Here is a 19246-nt window from a genome sequence, read left to right on the forward strand (position 1 = left end):
GCCAGGATTGGTTCCAGTGACCCATCACGACCTATTACAGGCTGAGCAGTGTTGAAAAGTGACATAATAGTCATAACAAAAATATAATAATATTGTGATTTTTCATCATAAAAAATAATAAAGGAATTCAGAATGAAATATAACTGTATTGTATTTTTTATGTTAAAAAAGCAAGTCTTGATTTCATCACATTTATTTATGAAATTTGTCGTCTCATTTACTTCTGTGTCCAATCTCTATGGACACCCTGTAGAATACTGCACACAATAAAATGACTTTTAAAAACAAATAACTAAATAAAATGAAAGAAATATCTGTATATGCATTTAAAAATATATATAAAAATTTGAGCTGTCGGTTTAGCGCATTTTTATTGGCATTAATTTCAATGAATTTTAACGGGATTAAATTTTTTCTCGCGAGATTAACGCGGCACACGTTACAGTGGATGTTACGTTGCTCTATAAATAAACCAGAAACAAAACAACAAGCGCGCTGCACAGGTCCACGCAAGCACGAGACACCGAAAACGGATACTTAAAGTATATTGTAAACATTACAAGCTGTGTACAGAGATTGTACGTAGCGGAGAAGGCTAAGGTACACCAAGCGGGAGAAGACACTGTTTCGGGAGAGAAATAAGAGACTAGGTTGATGAGCCTCTGGTGAATAAAGAGCAGGTAGCCTGTCGAATACGATGTATGCCACTGACGCGATTGTTACTTGTTTGGAACTATTTTGTGTGGAAGGTTACAGTGTTCCGTGGCCATATAAATAAAGCGGGTGGAGCTTCTCTGTGTTCGTCTGACAGCGACGGTGCGCTGTGGCACGTCGAGAGTTCAGCGGTGCAGTGGTAGCGACCTAGCGAACACTGAAAATAAAACGTATCCAGTGTTGTCATCGAACCAAGTGTAGTCATCCGAAATGATGTCTACACCAATGTTATATTGTTCTGTTTTGATTCCATAAAAAGAGCTGTTAAAGCAGCTGTTGTGCGACAAAATATTTTTTTCACTGTTGTTGATGGACAGTAATATTGTGTGAGAGATTATGTGTGAATAACTGCTCCAAGTGAAAAATGTTCATGTAAAATTGAAAATCGAAATTGTTATTTCAGTAAATATTCGCATTTTGCACATAGAAAACTGATTCATGATTCCATGTTGATGAGAGCATTAAAATGGGGAAAAAAATAGGACAAGAAACGCTTTTTTATCGCTCAGAAACGATGAAAAATGCGTGAGTAATCACGATTAAATTTTACTGAATTTGAGTTAATTATGACAGTTGCATTTTTAATTAGATTAAATATTTTAATTGTTTGACAGCTCTAATAAAAATATATAATCAGTTTCAACACAAGCTATGGTGTCTCAGTCTGATCACTGGATGGCACCCACATAATGATGTACATGACAGACAAAATAAGAAGAAACGACACAAAGATCTCAGATTTTTACACAACTACGATAGCACATAGCATATAACTGTTGAGCATGAAATAAAATTAATAAATAAAGAAATACAAGACTGACTGCTGAGAAATACTACACAGTGAATGTCCGGTATAGGTCCAGACAGCGACACCACTGTGAAATTCTTTACGGCAATCAAAGGCTTTTTACTGCCATCATTAAAGTGCAACGAAACTTGATGCTATGTTAATGGCCCACGTTCTCTCACCAGTGAATGCAAGCTATTATCGACTTATAAAAGCACAGCCGCCTCAAATGCCGTTTGTATGAAAGCATAGTTAAGTAGCAGACCAGTTCAGCAATGCGCTGCTGGCGGTGACATTCCCATGGGGCAGTGCACGTGTTGTGAAAATAATATCCATCCATCCATTATCTGAGCCGCTGATCCTCACCAAGATCACACATGCCAGAGCCCCAGTTGACTTGGGGCAATAGATGGGGGACACCAATAATTGAGCCCCAGACCTCTGCACTGTGAGGCGGACGTGCTAACTAGTCGACCACCATGCTGCCCAAAATAATAATTAGACATTTGATGTATGTAGTGTTTTTTTAGACATTCAAAGACATGTTACAAAATAAAGTATTAAAAACTGGCAGCAAAAATGTTTTGAAGAAAAGCCAGTTTGACCAGGTCGGTTTTGAGGAGAGATTTGAAGGTGAATAAATAATAACTCGGTCATTTCTCAATCGATTTTAACTTCACTTAACTTTTTCATCAACACCAAAACGCATGCTGTAAATGCAAAATATGCAACCTTGATTTTCTTTTTTTTGTTTGCTTTAATAATATCCTTGACGTAGAACACAGCAACACTTTACCGTACATTGTAAAAACATTTGGGTAAAAAAGAATTTATTTTGGGTTACATTTGACCCAATTACTGTGTTAAGAAAGGACTGACCCACAGTTGGGTCAATTTCAGCCCAAAAATTGGGTTATTCAGTTTTGACCCAACTTGTAATGTTAAATGAATATATCAAATTGGGTCCAAGCAATGCAATTTTTAAAATTATTATTGTTATTTTTTTACCCAACTTTCATTCAAAAGAATAACCTGAATATGTCAAATTATAAGGCGCAATCTACAATGCCTCCACTAGATGGTGCTACGCTCCTTCCATTCAACTCGAGAGGCGTCCGTTCAACTTGAGAGGCGTTCATGACCGCCTCTGAAAAACATTAATTAACTATTATTGTACTTAAATGAAACTACGAAAATTGAAAATAATGCATCAAAACAGAAAATCAAGCGAGGAAATCACAAATTCTATATCCCCCCGTACAGAATTTATTTTGTGATTTCCTCGCTTGATTTTCTTCGTGGTTTCATTGAAGTAATAATTTACGTTTTTCGGAGGCGGCCATGAATGCCTCTCGAGTGTAACGGAAGAGAAGGCACAGAGACTGTCAGACGTACAGTACCTGTATTTTTTGAGCATGTGAAAACCATTAATAAAGTCTGCGTTTAAAAAAAATAAATAAAACCACAACCACAGCTCTCCTTTTTTCAACAAATACAGGTGCGAAAAAACGTAAACTAACGATTACTTCAATGAAACTACAAAAATTGAAAACAATACATCAAAACTGAAAAGCAAGCGAGGATATCACAAAATAAATTCTATAGCCCTCCCCCTACAGAATTTATATTGGGATTTCATCATTTGTGAATACACAACAAAGGAATAAATAACTACGACTGACATCTGATCGTACTGTTGGAGCTACGATCAAAGAAATACCAATGCGTTTTTCGGAGGCGGTCATGACCGCCTCTCGAGTTGACCGGAAGAAAAGAAGGCACGGAGACAGACAAAGACGTACCTGTATTTGTTGAGACTGTTTTAAAAAATTAACACCACAGCTCTCCTTTTTTCGGAGCTGCAACACAAACTTATTTAATAAAACAGTGACACAGTTCACTGAACCAACAGCAAGTTATAACATTGGAAGCATGTCTCCAGGAAGGAGCCATCTTGGAGTCGACGTATTACCCTAATGACCATACAAAAGACGCACCGGATTTTAATGCGCTCGTGAGCTTTTAAGAAAATGGAAGACTTTTTGGTGCGCCCTATAGTGCAGAAAATACGGTAAATTATAGGCGGCCCATTGGGTGACTGGTTAGCACGTTGGCTTCACAGTGCAGAGGTGCAGGGTTTGGTTCTGGCTTTGGCCTTCCTGTATGGAGTTTGCATATTCCCCACGTGCCTGCGTGGGTTTTCTCCGGGTACTCCGGTTTCCTCCCACATTTCAAATCCTGCATGGCAGGTTAATGGAACACTATGAGTTGTTCCTCGGTGTGAGTGTGAGCGCGAATGGTTGTTTGTTTCTCTGTGCCCCGTGATTGGCTGACAATCATTTCAGGGTGTACCACTCCTACTGCCCAAAGACAGGTGGGATAGGCTCCAGTACACCCCGCGACCCTTGTGAGGACAAGCGGATCAGAAAATGGATGGATAGATGGATGTTAACCAAAAACAAGAGCGTGGGGGGGGGGGGGCACACAGTGGACAGACAATGTATTCTAACAACGTGTGTGAAATCCTGTGTGAGTGGGTGACGTCATTACGTTGGTGTGCCCCATAGAAAACCTACTCTCAGACAGTCACAACTGAGAAAAACGTGCTTCGGGACCGAAACATGGCACTCTTCGATTTCATGTGAATGGGTGCTTGGTAGAACCGACCAAAATTGGTCCATACCAAAAAAGTACCATCTTCAGTACCCATCCCTAATCCAGTTACTGCCAAAACACTAAATAGGGTATTAGGATAGTTGCAATTTCAAAAGATAGTACCTGGACAGTCAAACCTTGTTACAACATACCCCGTGGGACATAATGGTAGTTCGTTGTAATCATTTCAAATAAATTGACCACCAACTATGATGTATAATCCAGTGTGAACATTTCTAGATGTAAAAACGTGAACATGTAATAGAGTATAAACATGTCAATTAAAATGTGTATAAGGCATGAAGGAAAAATTATTTTATAAGACATGAAACAAACAACTATAGCGTTCTTACTTCATCTCTGAGGTAAGCAAATGAAAAGTGCCTTCACCAGTTCAGGTTGTGCTGCTCCCCGAAGCCATTTACGACCATCCTTCAATCTGTTGGTCTCAAACTCTCTTGTCTCAAAGACAATCAAAATCAAGAGGTTATCACCAAAGTTCAAAATGGTAACTGCATGCACTATTAATGGCTGAATTACCACTCATAATGCGGGAATCACCTGGCACGTGCTTGCAGATCAGCAGAGGTCTTATACACAGGAGGTGATTGCTCATCAACTGCAGGTGTGGGAACACCCTCCTAAAATCACCTCGCCCGGCCTGATATTTAAAAGCAAGAGACAAACAGAAGATCCCAGGATGTGGACTCACCAAAATAAAGAAGCACGTAATAATAAATACACACAAGGAAGAGGGTGCCTCCGCAACAACAATGTACAAGTCGATCAGTAGCGTTGCTAAGCAACAGAGGGGAATCCTACGCTGTACATTTTCTTCATAAGGTCACGGCGGCAGTTAGCCTCCCACGTTTCGTTGTAACGATGGCATTTTCATTTTTTTGTGGGAAAAATCTGGTCATTATAATGAAGATTATGTGATAAAGGTGTTCGTATGCAAAATCGACAAATGGAAAATGAATTACGTGGTCGGAACTTTGAATTGTGAATCTTATAGGGGTGAAAATGTCAATGGGGTACGTTAAAAAGAGGTTCAACTGTGCTACTAATGAATCACATTTTTAATGGTAAACTGTGAAGCATTTCATCTCTTCAGTCTCTTTCTGACCACCCAATCAAAATAAGAGTTTGTTGACTCAGCATTCCACCCTTTGAAACTAAGCTGCATTTGTGTTGAGATCCATTCATTCCATCCATCCGTTTTCTACCACTTATCGGGGGTCGGGCCGCAGGGGCAGCAGCTTTAGCAGGGAAGCCCAGACTTCCCTCTCCCCAGCCACTTGTTCGAGCTCTTCACGGGGTATCCGTTTGGCTCAGCTCCTTCTTCACCATGACGGACCTATACAAAGTCCGCATCACAGCAGACGCTGCATCAATCCGCCTGTCGATCTCTCGCTCCCTCCTGCCCTTACTCGTGAACAAGACCCCAAGATACTTAAACCCCTCCACTTGGGGCAAGATCTCATCCCCGACCCGCAGACGGCACTCCACCCTTTTCCGACTGAGAACCATTGTGTTGAAATCCTCCTACTTATTCCCGATTGTGTACTTAATTTCCCTTTCCACTCTGAGGTGATTTGTGAGGCTATAAAATGTTCATTTGTTGATTGCGCCTACACAGCACTATGGATGACTCTTCACAGGCTAGACTAGTTGAGAGAATAAGGTTTGTTTCATTAAAACAGTACTGATATATAATGTGTCTGATTAATACTAAATTAAACAACGTAATTTTCTTCCTTTTAGATATTCGTGGGATGCTACAAAATCCCCCCAAGACCTATACAAGCACCCCAACCATCCTCTACAATCTGGAATACTGAACCCAAGATTGACTTGCATTGATACAAACTAACATTGACAGGGTTGGCTGCATCATGGTGTTTTCGAGATTGGTTTAAGGCTTTCAGGATAAACTTTTTCCTTGTGCCTGGATGGACATTTGGCAGCATCAACTTTATTGTTGGTGAGGAAGTCTCAACAGGCCTAGGATGTCAGAATGCCCATATCCCAGGACAATGCCCTCAGCATCCTTTCACTACTCAAGGAGTGGCTTGGAGCTCATGGCGAAAGATCACACCAGAAGGACAACTTGAAACTGGAAACTACGATCTGTGTCAGCAAGGTACTTCGCCTCCTTCTGTGTATATGCAGTTTGTTGATACTTTTTTTCCCCATTTTCCTACACTCTCCTGTCTACCAAAATCACTATCTCCTATATGCCTACAGACTATTGACTTTTATCCAAGGCGTCAATTTGATTGTTACAATTTAAACATCCAAATATCAATTATCAGATACTGTACATTGTTTATCTAAATAGCCCATTAACTAATAAAAAAAATAAAAAGAAGAAGAGGAAGAAGAAAAGATATCTGTTGTTGAGAAATATGTATCTGAAATTCACCCGAACTGAACTTCAATTTTAAACAGACATTGTTTTTTCTTTTGAGTGTGTGAGATATTTCCCGTTTATCTGTCATTTACACGGATAAGTGGTGTCAGAAGCCCAAAGGCTTGCTGTTATTTTACCCTTTCAACTTCCTCCCAAAATGAGCAACCTCAAGAAGCTTGCAAGTGTGTCACAACTAAATCTTTTCAACGGTTACCATACACGTACCCCTCAGTCAGTGACAGATGGCAAATGCAGGGTACCACTTTTGCTTTCTTGAAGACAGAACATTAAACAAAAATATTCATAATTAGCTAGAAATACAGTATTTCAAAATATATTATCTATTTTAGTATTTTAGATGTGTTGGATGAAAAATAGTTCATGATGAAGTTTCGTTTTTCCTTGCTTTCTGAAATCACGACACACTTCTGGTCTGGGGCGCACATACCTTGACTCATGGACTCCTGTTCAATGTTTGACATGCACAATGGTTTGTATTCAATGCAATAGGTCTCTAAGGTTGGGCACTACATTGCAGTGCCCCAAAGTGACGAATCACTGCACACACAGCACTTTGGCGCTCTCTCTTAAGCGGTATGTCAATGACTGGTCGAGCTTGTCAGAGTCTACTGCTGGAATTACTATTCAGTACTATTTAACTTTTACGTCTCATTGTAATGCTGCAATTTTGAAAGTAATTCAGCTAAGATTTGTTGCTAGCTTACGTTTATGTTTCGTAAGGTCGTGTGTCATCATATTACAGGCATACAGTTTAGTAGGTGTCCCTTGTTCCTCTTGTTTAAGATACTGTACCTTACAATACAAAACATGATATAATCAGTGATGTGGACTCAACTCTAAATTTACAGGGCAATTTACATTCTCACTTTCGAGTTGTGGGTTGTAACTAACAGAACAACATCCCCCTACATAAGTGGTCAAAATATGTTTCCAAGGCAGTGTTTGAGGACTCTCCCTTAGAGATAGGGTGAGAAGGCTGGTCATCCAGGAGGGGCTCAGGGTAGATTTGGTCCTCCGCAGCAATGAGAGGAGCCAGATGAGTTGGCTTGGGCATCTGATCAGGGGATGCCTCCTGGGTGCCTCCCTGGTGAGGTGTTCTGGGAATGACCCACTGGCAGAAGTCGCTCCCAGCTGGCCTGGGAATGCCTCGGGATCCTTCATAAGAGCTGGGTGGAGTGGCTGGGGAGAGGAAAATCTGGCCTTCCCTGCTTAAGAAGTTACCACCGCGATGTAAGCGGAAGAAGATGGATGGATGACGTTTTATACATCGAAATCAGCCTCGGGTCAAATTCACAGTGAAGAACACCGATGTGTCAAATGAAAGGCATAGTTTCATTTTTTCTTTTTTTTTCTGGAAAAGTCATGAACTATGAAGGAAAAGGAATGCAAAAATTATGTCAACCATATATTTAGAGACATTAAACACCGAATAGGGTCAAATTGATCTGAAAGATACAGTAGGGTTAGACAATGGTTTGATCAAACAATCTTCAGGGTAGTGAATTGAGTTGATTGCTTGATCATATCTTGTATTCTTTTCACAGGCCTGTGACCAGAATGGAGATAAAGTGTGCACTTGCAGTAATATCAATGTGGAGAACTTGTCCCTGTGTCTGGCTGCTATCCAGAAGCTAGTAGAATACATCAACTTTAACTTTGTGGAGGATCGCACCGCTTCATCAACAGATCAGTCATCCTCCAACGAAGGATCAGATGTTGAGGTTCATTCTATTTCTATCAGGAAAAATGAAGGCGATCCATCTGATTTTGGTCTTAGCTTCGGAAACATCCCAATTTTTGGGGATCCTGATGGAAGAAAAAAAGGAGGACCAAGGAGGAGAAGAGATCAGAGCCCCATCATGCATGTGGGCTGCATCTGGGTAACCGAAGTGAGAAAGGAAAGCCCAGCAGCCCACTCAGGCAGAATTAAACTGAGAGATGAATTGCTATCATTGAATGGGCAGCTGATGGTGGGAGTTGATGTTAGTGGAGCCAGGTAAGTCTACTGAAGAAATAACTGCCAGACAAACAAGTTTTGTGTTAAAAGTAAGATTACAAATATAAATACATTCGAAATAAGTCATAATGGTATACCCTAGTATAACCAATATGTATAACTACATCTTTCAGAGTTGTCAGGGAGCAACTGCAGAGATTCTTTGTGCGCAGAAAATCATAACATTTTACATTCAGACTTTGAAACAACCTCTATTATCCATGCACAATTTTACAAACCATTGGACATATTGTGGTCATACATGACCGTGCATTTGTAATTGTCACGTATAATTGACCGCCATTCTGTTTATGTTGCATTCTTGCGCTGTGTGAAATTCAGATTCAACCCCCCAAAAAATTTTAAATACAAACATTAGATGACATTTATAAATCATAGACCGTACTGAACAGTATAGATGACATTTCTGAATCACACAGTAAAGTTCCTATTCTTCTTCATTGATGACAACAATGGGCTAAAACTGGCAAGAAAAGGCGAAATTCCGAAAGTGGCACTGTTGACATTGTCGAGTGTTAAGAGTGCCTGCTAATATTTGACTGTGTATTTCCAGTTACCTGGCTGATCAATGCTGGAATGGAGGCTATATTTGCCTTGTGTTGCTGCGGCGAGTCAAGCGAAAAGCTCCTCTACCTCCCTGTGGTGTTGATGACAGTCCAAGTACTCCCATCAGTAATGACTGCTGCGATGACCAGCCGCAGTGCATCACTTCTGCTGAGTCCATTGATAGTCCAGTAACGTGCAAACGTACTCGCAAAATTGGGGTCACATCACGGCCGCCCTGCAAAAGAGACAACGAAGAGGATCCTGACTCGGAATTTCAGAGTAATTGTAGTGACTTCAGCTCTTCTAGCTTTGTCAATAAAGGACTCAGCCCTTCGAAGGAAAACTCAGGGCATGTCTTTTCCACACATATGCCAACAGAGGAAAATTGTGGCACCTTTCCTCATTTCAAAGTTACTCATCATCACCGCGGAGGCACTGCTACACTGCCTTTAAGGAGTCACAGCAGTCAACTGTTGGAAAGCAAAAGGGATTCTTTCTGCAGTCAACTTTCGAACCAGGTAATTTGGGCATTTTTCATCCCTGTAATGCACGATTGTGTGTAGTTTTCAGTTCCACTTTTTTTCCCCCCGTTTCATTGCGAATAATTTTTGTTTTTGTGATACTACCGCTTTCGCCGCTATGTTTCACAAATTATTTGTCTCTTGTGGTGATCACTGAGTTTTGACAGATTGGGTACTAGGACAGTTCAGAAACATACTATTTGCTTGTCTCAGCTTTCGTTTGAGTCTTCTTATGTGGTTTAACCAGTGTTACTTCCGAAGTGTAATATATATTATATTACTTAGTATTTTTATTTGTAAGCAGGTCTACAGAGTAACTTCTTTTTTTTTTTTTTTACTTGGACTACAGTTGCCCCAAACCTGACATTTTAGTCTCAAGTAGAAAATGTAGGGGTGCACACTGTAAATTGATTTCCGCTCATGTTTATTACTTGACTGAAAAATGGGCTGAGGTGTGCAGCAGTTTATCGGCAACAAAAAATGTTGACCAATAATTTTTTTTTTTTTAATCTGCAAATTTATTGGGCGCATGTGCACGAGCTGATGAAAAATGTACTTGCACTGTTTCAAATTTTAAGGACAAAAGGCCATTATTTGTACGTTTCTTTTCAACATTGTCGTCTGTGTAGAGCAGTGTTGGCCAACCCGCGGCTCGCGAGCCGCATGCGGCTCTTTGGCTGGTTCAATGCGGCTCCCGGGCTTTCACACGACAAGCGTCGAAAACACCTCGGCAGTGGCGCTGCCCTTCAAAAAAACACACTAAATACACCGAACGCACTATGTCAGCCTATCATCAATCCCGTTACTTGATTGACATAGAGGGCAACCAATCAGATGACTGAATCACCGCTCATGCGCAAATAACAGCGCTAAGCTAGTCATCGAATTACCTCTGATTTTAAGGCAGGGATGTCCAATACGTCGATCGCAATCGAACAGGAGCCAGCGGACTGGTCCCAAGTCGACCGCAAGGGGTGGGAGGAAGAAATGGCTGGGAAAAAAAAGAAGACTTGTGTATTTGTGTCTTTAGCTTTCTTCATGTTCGGGCCATTCCAGCTGTTGCTCATCGTGTCGTGGGTGCATATGTGCGCGCTTGTATGATTGGGCGCGCGCTTGCATGCGTGCGTGTTTGTGTGTGTGTATATGCTTGCACGTGCGCGATCGGGTCGATCCTGGGAAATTGGTTGCTTCAAAAGTCAATCTATGGGCAAAAAAGTGTGTGTGTGTGTGTGTGTGTGTGTGTGTGTGTGTGTGTATGCTTGCACGTGCGCGATCGGGTCGATCCTGGGAAATTGGTTGCTTCAAAAGTCGATCTATGGGCAAAAAAGTGTGTGCGTGTGCGTGTGCGTGCGTGCGTGATCCCCATGTGTAAGATGTGGCTCTTTGCAGTAACACGGTTACTTGTGGAGGCTCTCAGTCGTACAGGAAAGTTCCATCGTAGAAAGGGTTCTGTCAGTCGTCATCTGTACCTGTGGGTAAAAAACAAAAAACAAAAAACAAAAAACAAAAACAAAAAAGGACGTTTCGCTTCTCTCACAGAAGCTTCGTCAGCGGTAGACAACCCTGAAGTCTCCGTGCAGTCTCCGGGAAGTTGCTCTGCGCTAAAAGGCTGAGCGTGGCCTGTTTGAGGACTGGGTGGGGATGGTTAGTCACGCCCCTATGGTGAAGAGGCCCATTGATTTCTAAATTCCCTATCGTTGGGTCTTGATTAGGCCTATTGTTTGGGCTAGGGCTGAATAGCTACTTTCATTTGGCCTGATCAGCATGTCTATGTCCCTTGGTGGTCAACAAGTTATTGTAAATAGGAGACAGGTTAAATCTGATATCTCCTTCACGGTTCAGAGAGGGTGAAAATTTTTTAACAAAAATCGCTTCCTTTACTCCCCTTTCAAACCATCTCTTTTCTGTTCCTATGATTTTTACTTGTTCATCTTCAATTGTGTGGTTTGTTTCTTTTAAGTGTGCGTGTACTGCACTTTTGTTATCATTGTTTTTCCATTTGTGTTGATAAAGTCTTTTCTTGAGTGTTTGTTTGGTTTCTCCGATGTAATGTTCCTTGCACTCACTTTCTTGGCAACGGATGGAATAAATCAGATTGCATTTTTGGGTGTTAGGAACCCGGTCTTTGGGGTGTACTAGTTTTTGTCTCAATGTGTTTATCGGTTTAAAATAAACAGGAATATCATGTTGTAGAAATATTCTTTGTATTTTCTCTGAGAGGCCGGCAATATAAGGTACACAGACACCCCTTCTCTTCTTTTCTCTCTGTTGGTTGGTTTCCTCTCTGTTTGTTTTAATTTTCCTAACTTTTTTAAAGGAAGCGATTTTTGTTAAAAAATTTTCACCCTCTCTGAACCGTGAAGGAGGTATCAGATTTAACCTGTCTCCTATTTACAATAACTTGTTGACCAGTAAGGGACATAGACATGCTGATCAGGCTAACTGAAAGTAGCTATTCAGCCTTAGCCCAAACAATAGGCCTAATCAAGACCCAATGATAGGGAGTTTAGAAACCAATGGGCCTCTTCACCATAGGGGCGTGACTAACCATCCCCACCCAGTCCTCAAACAGGCCACGCTCAGCCTTTTAGCGCAGAGCAACTTCCCGGAGTCTTCACGGAGACTTCAGGGTTGTCTACCGCTGACGAAGCTTCTGTGAGAGAAGCGAAACGTCCTTTTTTGTTTTTTTTTTTTTTTGTTTTTTGTTTTTTGTTTTTTACCCACAGGTACAGATGACGACTGACAGAACCCTTTCTACGAAGTAACACAGTTAAAAAATTGGCTCTTGTCACTTTGCGAGGTGGTGGTGGACCCCAAAAAAGCAGGCAGGAGGGAGGAGCAGGGTGTACTTGAAGAATTGTATTAAAACATAGAGAAAACTAAATCCAAAACAAAGTCCAAAGTAGCAAACAAAAATCACAACTGAAGCTAGAACAGAACTGTGACCAAAACATGACCAAAACAAACCTGACAGCAGCAGACAAACAGCAAAAACAAACATGACAGTAGCAAAGAGCAACAATGACCCGACCATGAGTAGTCGGGCTGGGAGTCCTTTTAAAGCACTAATTACCTAATGACCAACAGGTGTGCAGCTGCAGGGGAAGCCCTACAGTGCCACCTGTTGGTCCCAAACCGAATCATGACAGCTCTTAGTCTCTGACTGGTTGGCCATGCCTGGTGTAGAGTAATAAATTACTTATTACTTTTAATTAAGGTACTTTTAAATAATCTGTAATGAATTCATTTATTAATGCTTTCGAATTTAAAAGAAAAATGTGAAATTTGCCACCATAGCTGGTAAAGTTAACTTGTAATGACAGTCTTTAACTATATTGTGTGGAGTATAATGTTACATTTTCAACTCAATGGTGGGGAATCACTGCCTTTGAATAATATTTGAATCAATAACAATATTTTTTTAAATAGAAATATTGGAACTCATATTTGGTCCAATAAATAAATAACCCCAGACTGTGTACCATAAATAAAATTATCAACATCCATCCATCCATTATCCGAGCAGCTTGTGGTGGAGTCTATCCCAACCATCTTCGGGCAGTAGGCGGGGTACACCCTGAACTGATTGCCAGCCAATCGCACGGCACACAGAGACAAATAGCCATTTGCGTTCACACTCACAACAAAGGACAATTTAGAGTGATCAATTGACCTACCATGCATGTTTCTGGAATGTGGGGGGAATTTGGAGTGCCCAGAGAAAACCACGCAGGCACCGGGGGAACATGCAAACGTCACACAGAAAGGCCGAGGCCGGAATTGAACTCACGACCTCTGTACTGTGAGGCAGACGTGCTAAAAACATGCTCAAATTAATTTATACTCATGGTGATTGGTACAGTTTACTATCTGTAAGTTGCTTTCGCTTCATGCCTCTTTGGTTTTGCGTCTAATTTTGTCTTGTAGCCCAAATATTCTAACATGTTCCTCGGCTCAGTAAATAATAATAGAAAAATGTTACGAGTAACTGCTTATATTACTTTGTTACCAGAGTATCCACCCTTTTCGGAGTCCTTGGAAGGAATGCTGGAGAGCGCTCCTTCTGGACACTCCATCATTTCGCTGTGTCTCTTTACTTCTCATGTGGGCAATGACAGGTAGACCTGGAGGGTCGTGATTGGGAGGAATGGGCCGGGCCCCCCGATCGAGACCTGGGAGGAGTTCTGTTATTGGACTTCTGTGCTCATCATGGATTGTCCCCAACAAACACTCTGTTCAAACATAAGGGTGTCAATATTTCCACCTAGCACCAGGACACCCTAGGCTGCAGTTCGATGATTGACTCGGTGGTTCTGTCATCGGATTTGCGACTGCATGTTTTGGACACTTGAGAGCGAGGCGGAGCTTTCAATTGATCACCGCCTGGTGGTGTGTTGGCTCTGACCTGGCAGACCTAAATGTATTGTGAGTTTCAACTTCCACCTCCAGTAGAACTTCACCCACATCGGGGTGGCAGACATTGAGTCAGAGTGGACTATGTTCCGTGCCTCCATTGTTGCGGCAGCCGACCGGACCTGAGGTGGTTGGTGCCTGTTCTGGCGGCATGCCCTTAAACTTTTGGTGGACACCAGCGATGATGGATCCCATCAAGCTTGAGAAGGAGTCCCATTGGGACTTTTTGGCCTGTGGGACTCCGAGCAAGCTGATGGGTACCGATTGGCCAAGCGGAATGCAAACTTGAGCATGGGTTTTGGAATAAATGTAATTCTGTTATCCCATATTTACTCTCTGTGTAACTTTAAAACCTGTTTCAGAGTGATACCTCGGAAATACCTCATATACAATGGGGTAGGTTGATAATCGTAGACTTGTCGGACCGGGAGAGCTCAGGCTGCTCCTGTTCTAGCTTTTAAGACAATATCTTGTTGTTAAGTGAACGGCTTCTGGTCAAATTAACTGTTGGTTGTGAGAAGATAACATCAACCCAGGACACCATGAGAGGGACATCCCAAGCTGTGTACGTGGACCATCGACATCCAGCAGGAGCCGTTTGACGACATCTCAGGAATGAACTGTGTTCTCATTGAAACTATCCTTTACTGAAACTGTTGTGGAATGTGAAAATACTCCCCACTCCTGTTAGAAGATTGTGTATCAGGGACATCCTTCCAATAAATGCAAGGAGACAAACGCGCACTCTTCAGAGTTGCCCCGGAACCTGTAACGGTTTACATTGCAGAGCCAGCTGGAGAGCTGCTTTGAGATTGTGAACCGAGACATGTGTTAGCGCGCTCTCTCTTGCAAGAAAGACAATTATGCCTGCCTCCTGAGTCTTCCTGTTCCTGATGTGTTCTTAGCATCTGATTACCAGCATTAACCTAACAATGGGAAGAGTTCGGCTGTCAGGTTCCACTGCGAACCAGTAAGGATGGGATCCCACAAACGTAGACGAGGATAAGTGACAGCCAAGAGATTTATTACAAAAAAACTCAGTGCCGAACAAGTACAACAAATGTTGCCGGCAACAAACGGCCAGGATAAAATGAGATAAGCACAAAGCACAGGAAAATTGATAACGCAAAACCCCTTTCAACATAGTATCAAGAAAGTCCAATTACGCAAAACAAAATGAATGAATAAAACAACATAAACAATACTTACACGCGAGACTAAAGCACAGCGACTTAAAGAACTAAGAATCATGAACAAAAACGTTAAGAAAATCAAACACTTGGTACTAGGATAGTGGGCAAGGTTGAAAGCTGACAGGTGACTGCTGAAGTCAAAGTCCTTTTAAAGTCATTACAATTCATTGCAGGTGCGGCGCAAGAAGTTGAAAAAACAAAACAAAGATCGAAACCAGGAGGAGGGGGAAGCAGTGCATTGTCAACTCTGGATGTAGTGGAAATGGGGTTCTGCTTACCTCAACATGAGATGTTGTAAATTGGTGGAGAGAATACTTTGAAGACCTACTCAATTCCACCGACATGGCTTCCCATGAGGAAGCTGATTTTATGGTCTCTGAGGCCGGTTTTCCTTTTCCTGGAGGTCAGGTTACTGCGGTGGTTAAAAAGCTACTCGGTGGCAAGGCCAGGATGTTTTGGGGGTGTCTTGATTGACACACCACTGTGGCATCGTATAGACAGCGCCTCTGGATTGGCAGACGGGGTGATGATTCCCCTTTTTTAAGAAGGGGGACTGGAGGGTGTGTTCCAACTAAAGGGGATCACACTCCTCAGCCTCGCTGATAAGGTCTATTCAGGGGCGCTGGAGAGGAGGGTCAGTCAGGCAGTTGCATCTCAGTTTTAGGAGGATCAGTGTGTTTTTTTGTCCAGGACGTGGAACTGTGGAGCAGGTCTCGGTAGGGTACTCGAGAGTGTATGGGAGTTTGCTCAACCAATCTCCACGTACTTTGTGGACTTGGAGAAGGCGTGTAGCCCAGGGGATCTTGTAGAGGGTGCTCCAGGAGTATGGAGTATCTGACGGCCTAGTGTGGGCAGTCCCTGTCCAACCGATGTCAGAATTTTGTTTGTATAGCCGGCAGTAATCAGAGTACAGACTACACACAGTCAAATGCATCAAAGTTTTGTTCTGTATATCACTTGTGCATCCCTGAATGACAGCCTGAGGTGTGCTTACTAAGGTCGTTATGATTGTGTTGAGATACACATTTAAAATGCAAATGATTGGTCTCCCTATTTTACATTGTCGAGTGTGCTTTCTGTTCATGATTTATTTATCATTGCTATATATTACTAATTTGAAGGTCTGAAGGGGAAATTTAATGCCAAAAAGAAGACCACACACATGTTGACATGCTAGGAGTAATGTCAGTGATGGGACTAAATAAAACAATCAGCAGCAACAATCTGCATTGTGATTTGAAGTCAAAAGTGGCTTGAAACATTGTGGGTCAGTTCAATGTGAAGTTATTTTTTTTCATTTGTGCAATACCGAATCTTTGAGTGAATTAAATCAACTTCTATGCAACTGCTAATGTGAAGAAACTGGAATGACAAGTAGCGGTTAAAAATGTGGGTCAGAGACAGACAGCTGGTGTATTAACCCATATCAGAAGGATTTTGAATGTAAATCCATGTCACATGTGCTTTCAATGGGAAGTTGTGGAATATCTTATAAACCTACAAGCTGAGAACAAATAATGTCCGTAGCCCTATCGGCTTTGTAATTTGATGAATTATAAAAAATGCTTACTGGCTAATGTTATTTATCTCATGTTCACAGTTGTTTGCATGCGAGCATTTGTTCACCCGATAATTAACTAGTTGTGTTGTTTGCTACAAGTACTAGATCTGGTTTTTGACAACACCGTGGCATCTCCCTCGCTACGGGGATCAGTCTTCTTCAAATTCTATATCTGGCCTGTTTCGTATCTTGGCAATGCAGTAGGGTGGATCTGTCATGCTTTTTATGTCGAAAAGGTTATGCTGTGCAACAGGGAAGTTTGATATCCTCACTATTGTGTGGAATCCTTGCATCTCCAAGACGAAAATGGCATTATACCTGAAACATATAGGCTACTGTTGTGTACCAGTATGAACACAACATTTTCCCCAAGTCATGTTGAATTGGAGATGTGACATTTATGACTTGAGAGCACAGGGATGCGTAAGAGATCACGCTGTCATTGTGGAGTATGGTACGAACAAAGCCTGAAGTCGAGTTCAACCTCTTGAAAAGAGAAATGGCTTTAATAGTTAACTTCTGGTAATGAATATCTTCCCAAAAAGTACTTTTCTATGTTTGAAGAGTAATGTTGCATTTCAGAAAAGTGTGAAGTCGGATTTATCCCACCTAGATAGTACCAGTTGCAAGCTCAAAGCATTCCAGCTTAATGTAAACAACAAAAATGGCTGATCGTCATAAATTGTTTTTGGATTTGTTCCTCAAAACACACTTTGACCGCCAACCAACCTGACTTCTCTCCTTCAAACAAATTGAAGAGGGGAAAACTATAAATCAGGTAAATAATGCATCCTGTTAACTACCTTCTTTCGATACATCCTTTCTAAAAGTCAACCTATAAATCATCTAAAATTTAACTAAGCTAATTCACTGTATCATAATAAATAAAAAAGGACCCAAGAGCAGAAACGGGAATGGAAGGTTAGCATGCAAATTGTTTATTGAATGCACCATAATGACCAGTCCAATGTTGGGCATGTGACTAATAATTAGTTTTTGTTCCAAATGACTTCTTCCGAAATGTAATTGAGTTAATAACTCAGTTTCTGCCTTGTAAAAGTAATTCATTAGTAACTCAGCAAAGTAAATATTATTATTATTTTTTAAATAAGGTTCTGTCTATAGTGTAAAAATATGTTCACAGTAGCTGAACGGATAATAAAAACTACATATTTTAGAACAGTTGTTATATATTTTCCTGCAGCTGATATGATGCATCTAGAGGTTATGAACATGAACACTGGATTTTCATCCCCTGTACTGTATCTAGTAACTGTCTTGAACATGATGATCTACCATGGATTGTAGGTATTATAGAATTAGGAGAATTTGTGCCATCTGTCATGTGTGAGGTAATGCTTTGCTACAATGAGGTAAATCCAACCCTTAGTCCATTGGTGTAGCATAGTTTTAAAAGCTTCTTCTATACTGCTCATCATAAAGTATTACATGACCATGAACTGACTACAGTATCCCAAGTATTTTCAATATCTGCTTATCTATTTGTATCTATGTAGTTTATGAGACTCACCCAATCCTATCAAGTTCTGAGAATTAAAAAAAAAAAGGGGGGGGCATTCATAGTCTATATGAAATTTATAATCTCTCCAGCATGTCCTTTGTCGATACTAGGATCTCATGGCAGTTTGACCTCACTGAAACAGCTTTCATATTCCTAAACAAACAACTTTCATGATGTATATTATACATTGTGTAACCTAAACCTGAGGCGGCCTGGTGATCGGGTGGTTAATGCATCGACCTCTCAGTGCAGAGTTCGAGGGTTTGATCCCAGTTTTGGCCTTTCTTGTGTGGAGTTTCCATCTTCTCCCTGTGCCTGTATAGGTTTTCTCAGGGTACTCTGGTTTCGTCCCACATTCCAAAAACATGCATGACATCTGATTGAACACTCTAAATTAGGGGTGCCCAAACTTTTTTGTCCCAAGGGCTACTTTTCAAGTAGCCAACCTCCGGAGATCTACCAGTCCAGTGTCAACATCGGACCCCCCCTACCCTCCCCCCCCCCGCGCGCGCACACACACACACACACACACACACACACACACACACACACACCCACACACACACATACCAGCCATGGTGATTGGCTGTGCATCTTCTCAGCCCCGCCCAGCACCCTCCCTTACGTCTTATCACGTGGGTTACTCTTTGATCAGTGTCTAATCAAGTGGTTGCCTACATCAGTGTTGTGTTTTCTATGCATATGTGTGTGTGTGTGTGTGTGTGTGTGTGTGTGTGTGTGTGTGTGTGTGTGTGTGTGTGTGTGTGCGCGCGCACGCACGCGCGTGTACATGTGTATTAGTGCGCGCAAACCCTACTTCGCGGATTTTCGTCTATCGCGGGTGGTCTTGGTTCCCATTAATCGCGATAAGTCAGGGGCCCCC

At 41.6% G+C, this 19246-nt stretch overlaps 1 protein-coding gene across 5 annotated transcripts in view; it reads left to right on the forward strand.

Annotated features, from left to right (window-relative positions):
- Nucleotides 1–19246, forward strand: part of pdzd2 (PDZ domain containing 2) — a 95681-nt gene that overhangs the window by 11039 nt on the left and 65396 nt on the right. For 4 of the 5 annotated variants that reach the window (XM_019896858.1, XM_019897116.1, XM_019896946.1 and 1 more), the window contains exons 2-4: nucleotides 5921–6299; nucleotides 8135–8586; nucleotides 9161–9671. In XM_019896858.1, the coding sequence (XP_019752417.1) occupies nucleotides 6174–6299; nucleotides 8135–8586; nucleotides 9161–9671 (1089 nt within the window). In that variant the 5' untranslated portion in view covers nucleotides 5921–6173. The remainder of the gene's footprint in view (nucleotides 1–5920; nucleotides 6300–8134; nucleotides 8587–9160; nucleotides 9672–19246) is intronic. The other variant, XM_019897205.1, reaches the window with a different exon arrangement.

The sequence above is a fragment of the Hippocampus comes genome, unplaced genomic scaffold (genome assembly GCF_001891065.2).
Source record: "Hippocampus comes isolate QL1 unplaced genomic scaffold, H_comes_QL1_v1.1 scaffold179, whole genome shotgun sequence".
NCBI lineage: Eukaryota > Metazoa > Chordata > Actinopteri > Syngnathiformes > Syngnathidae > Hippocampus > Hippocampus comes.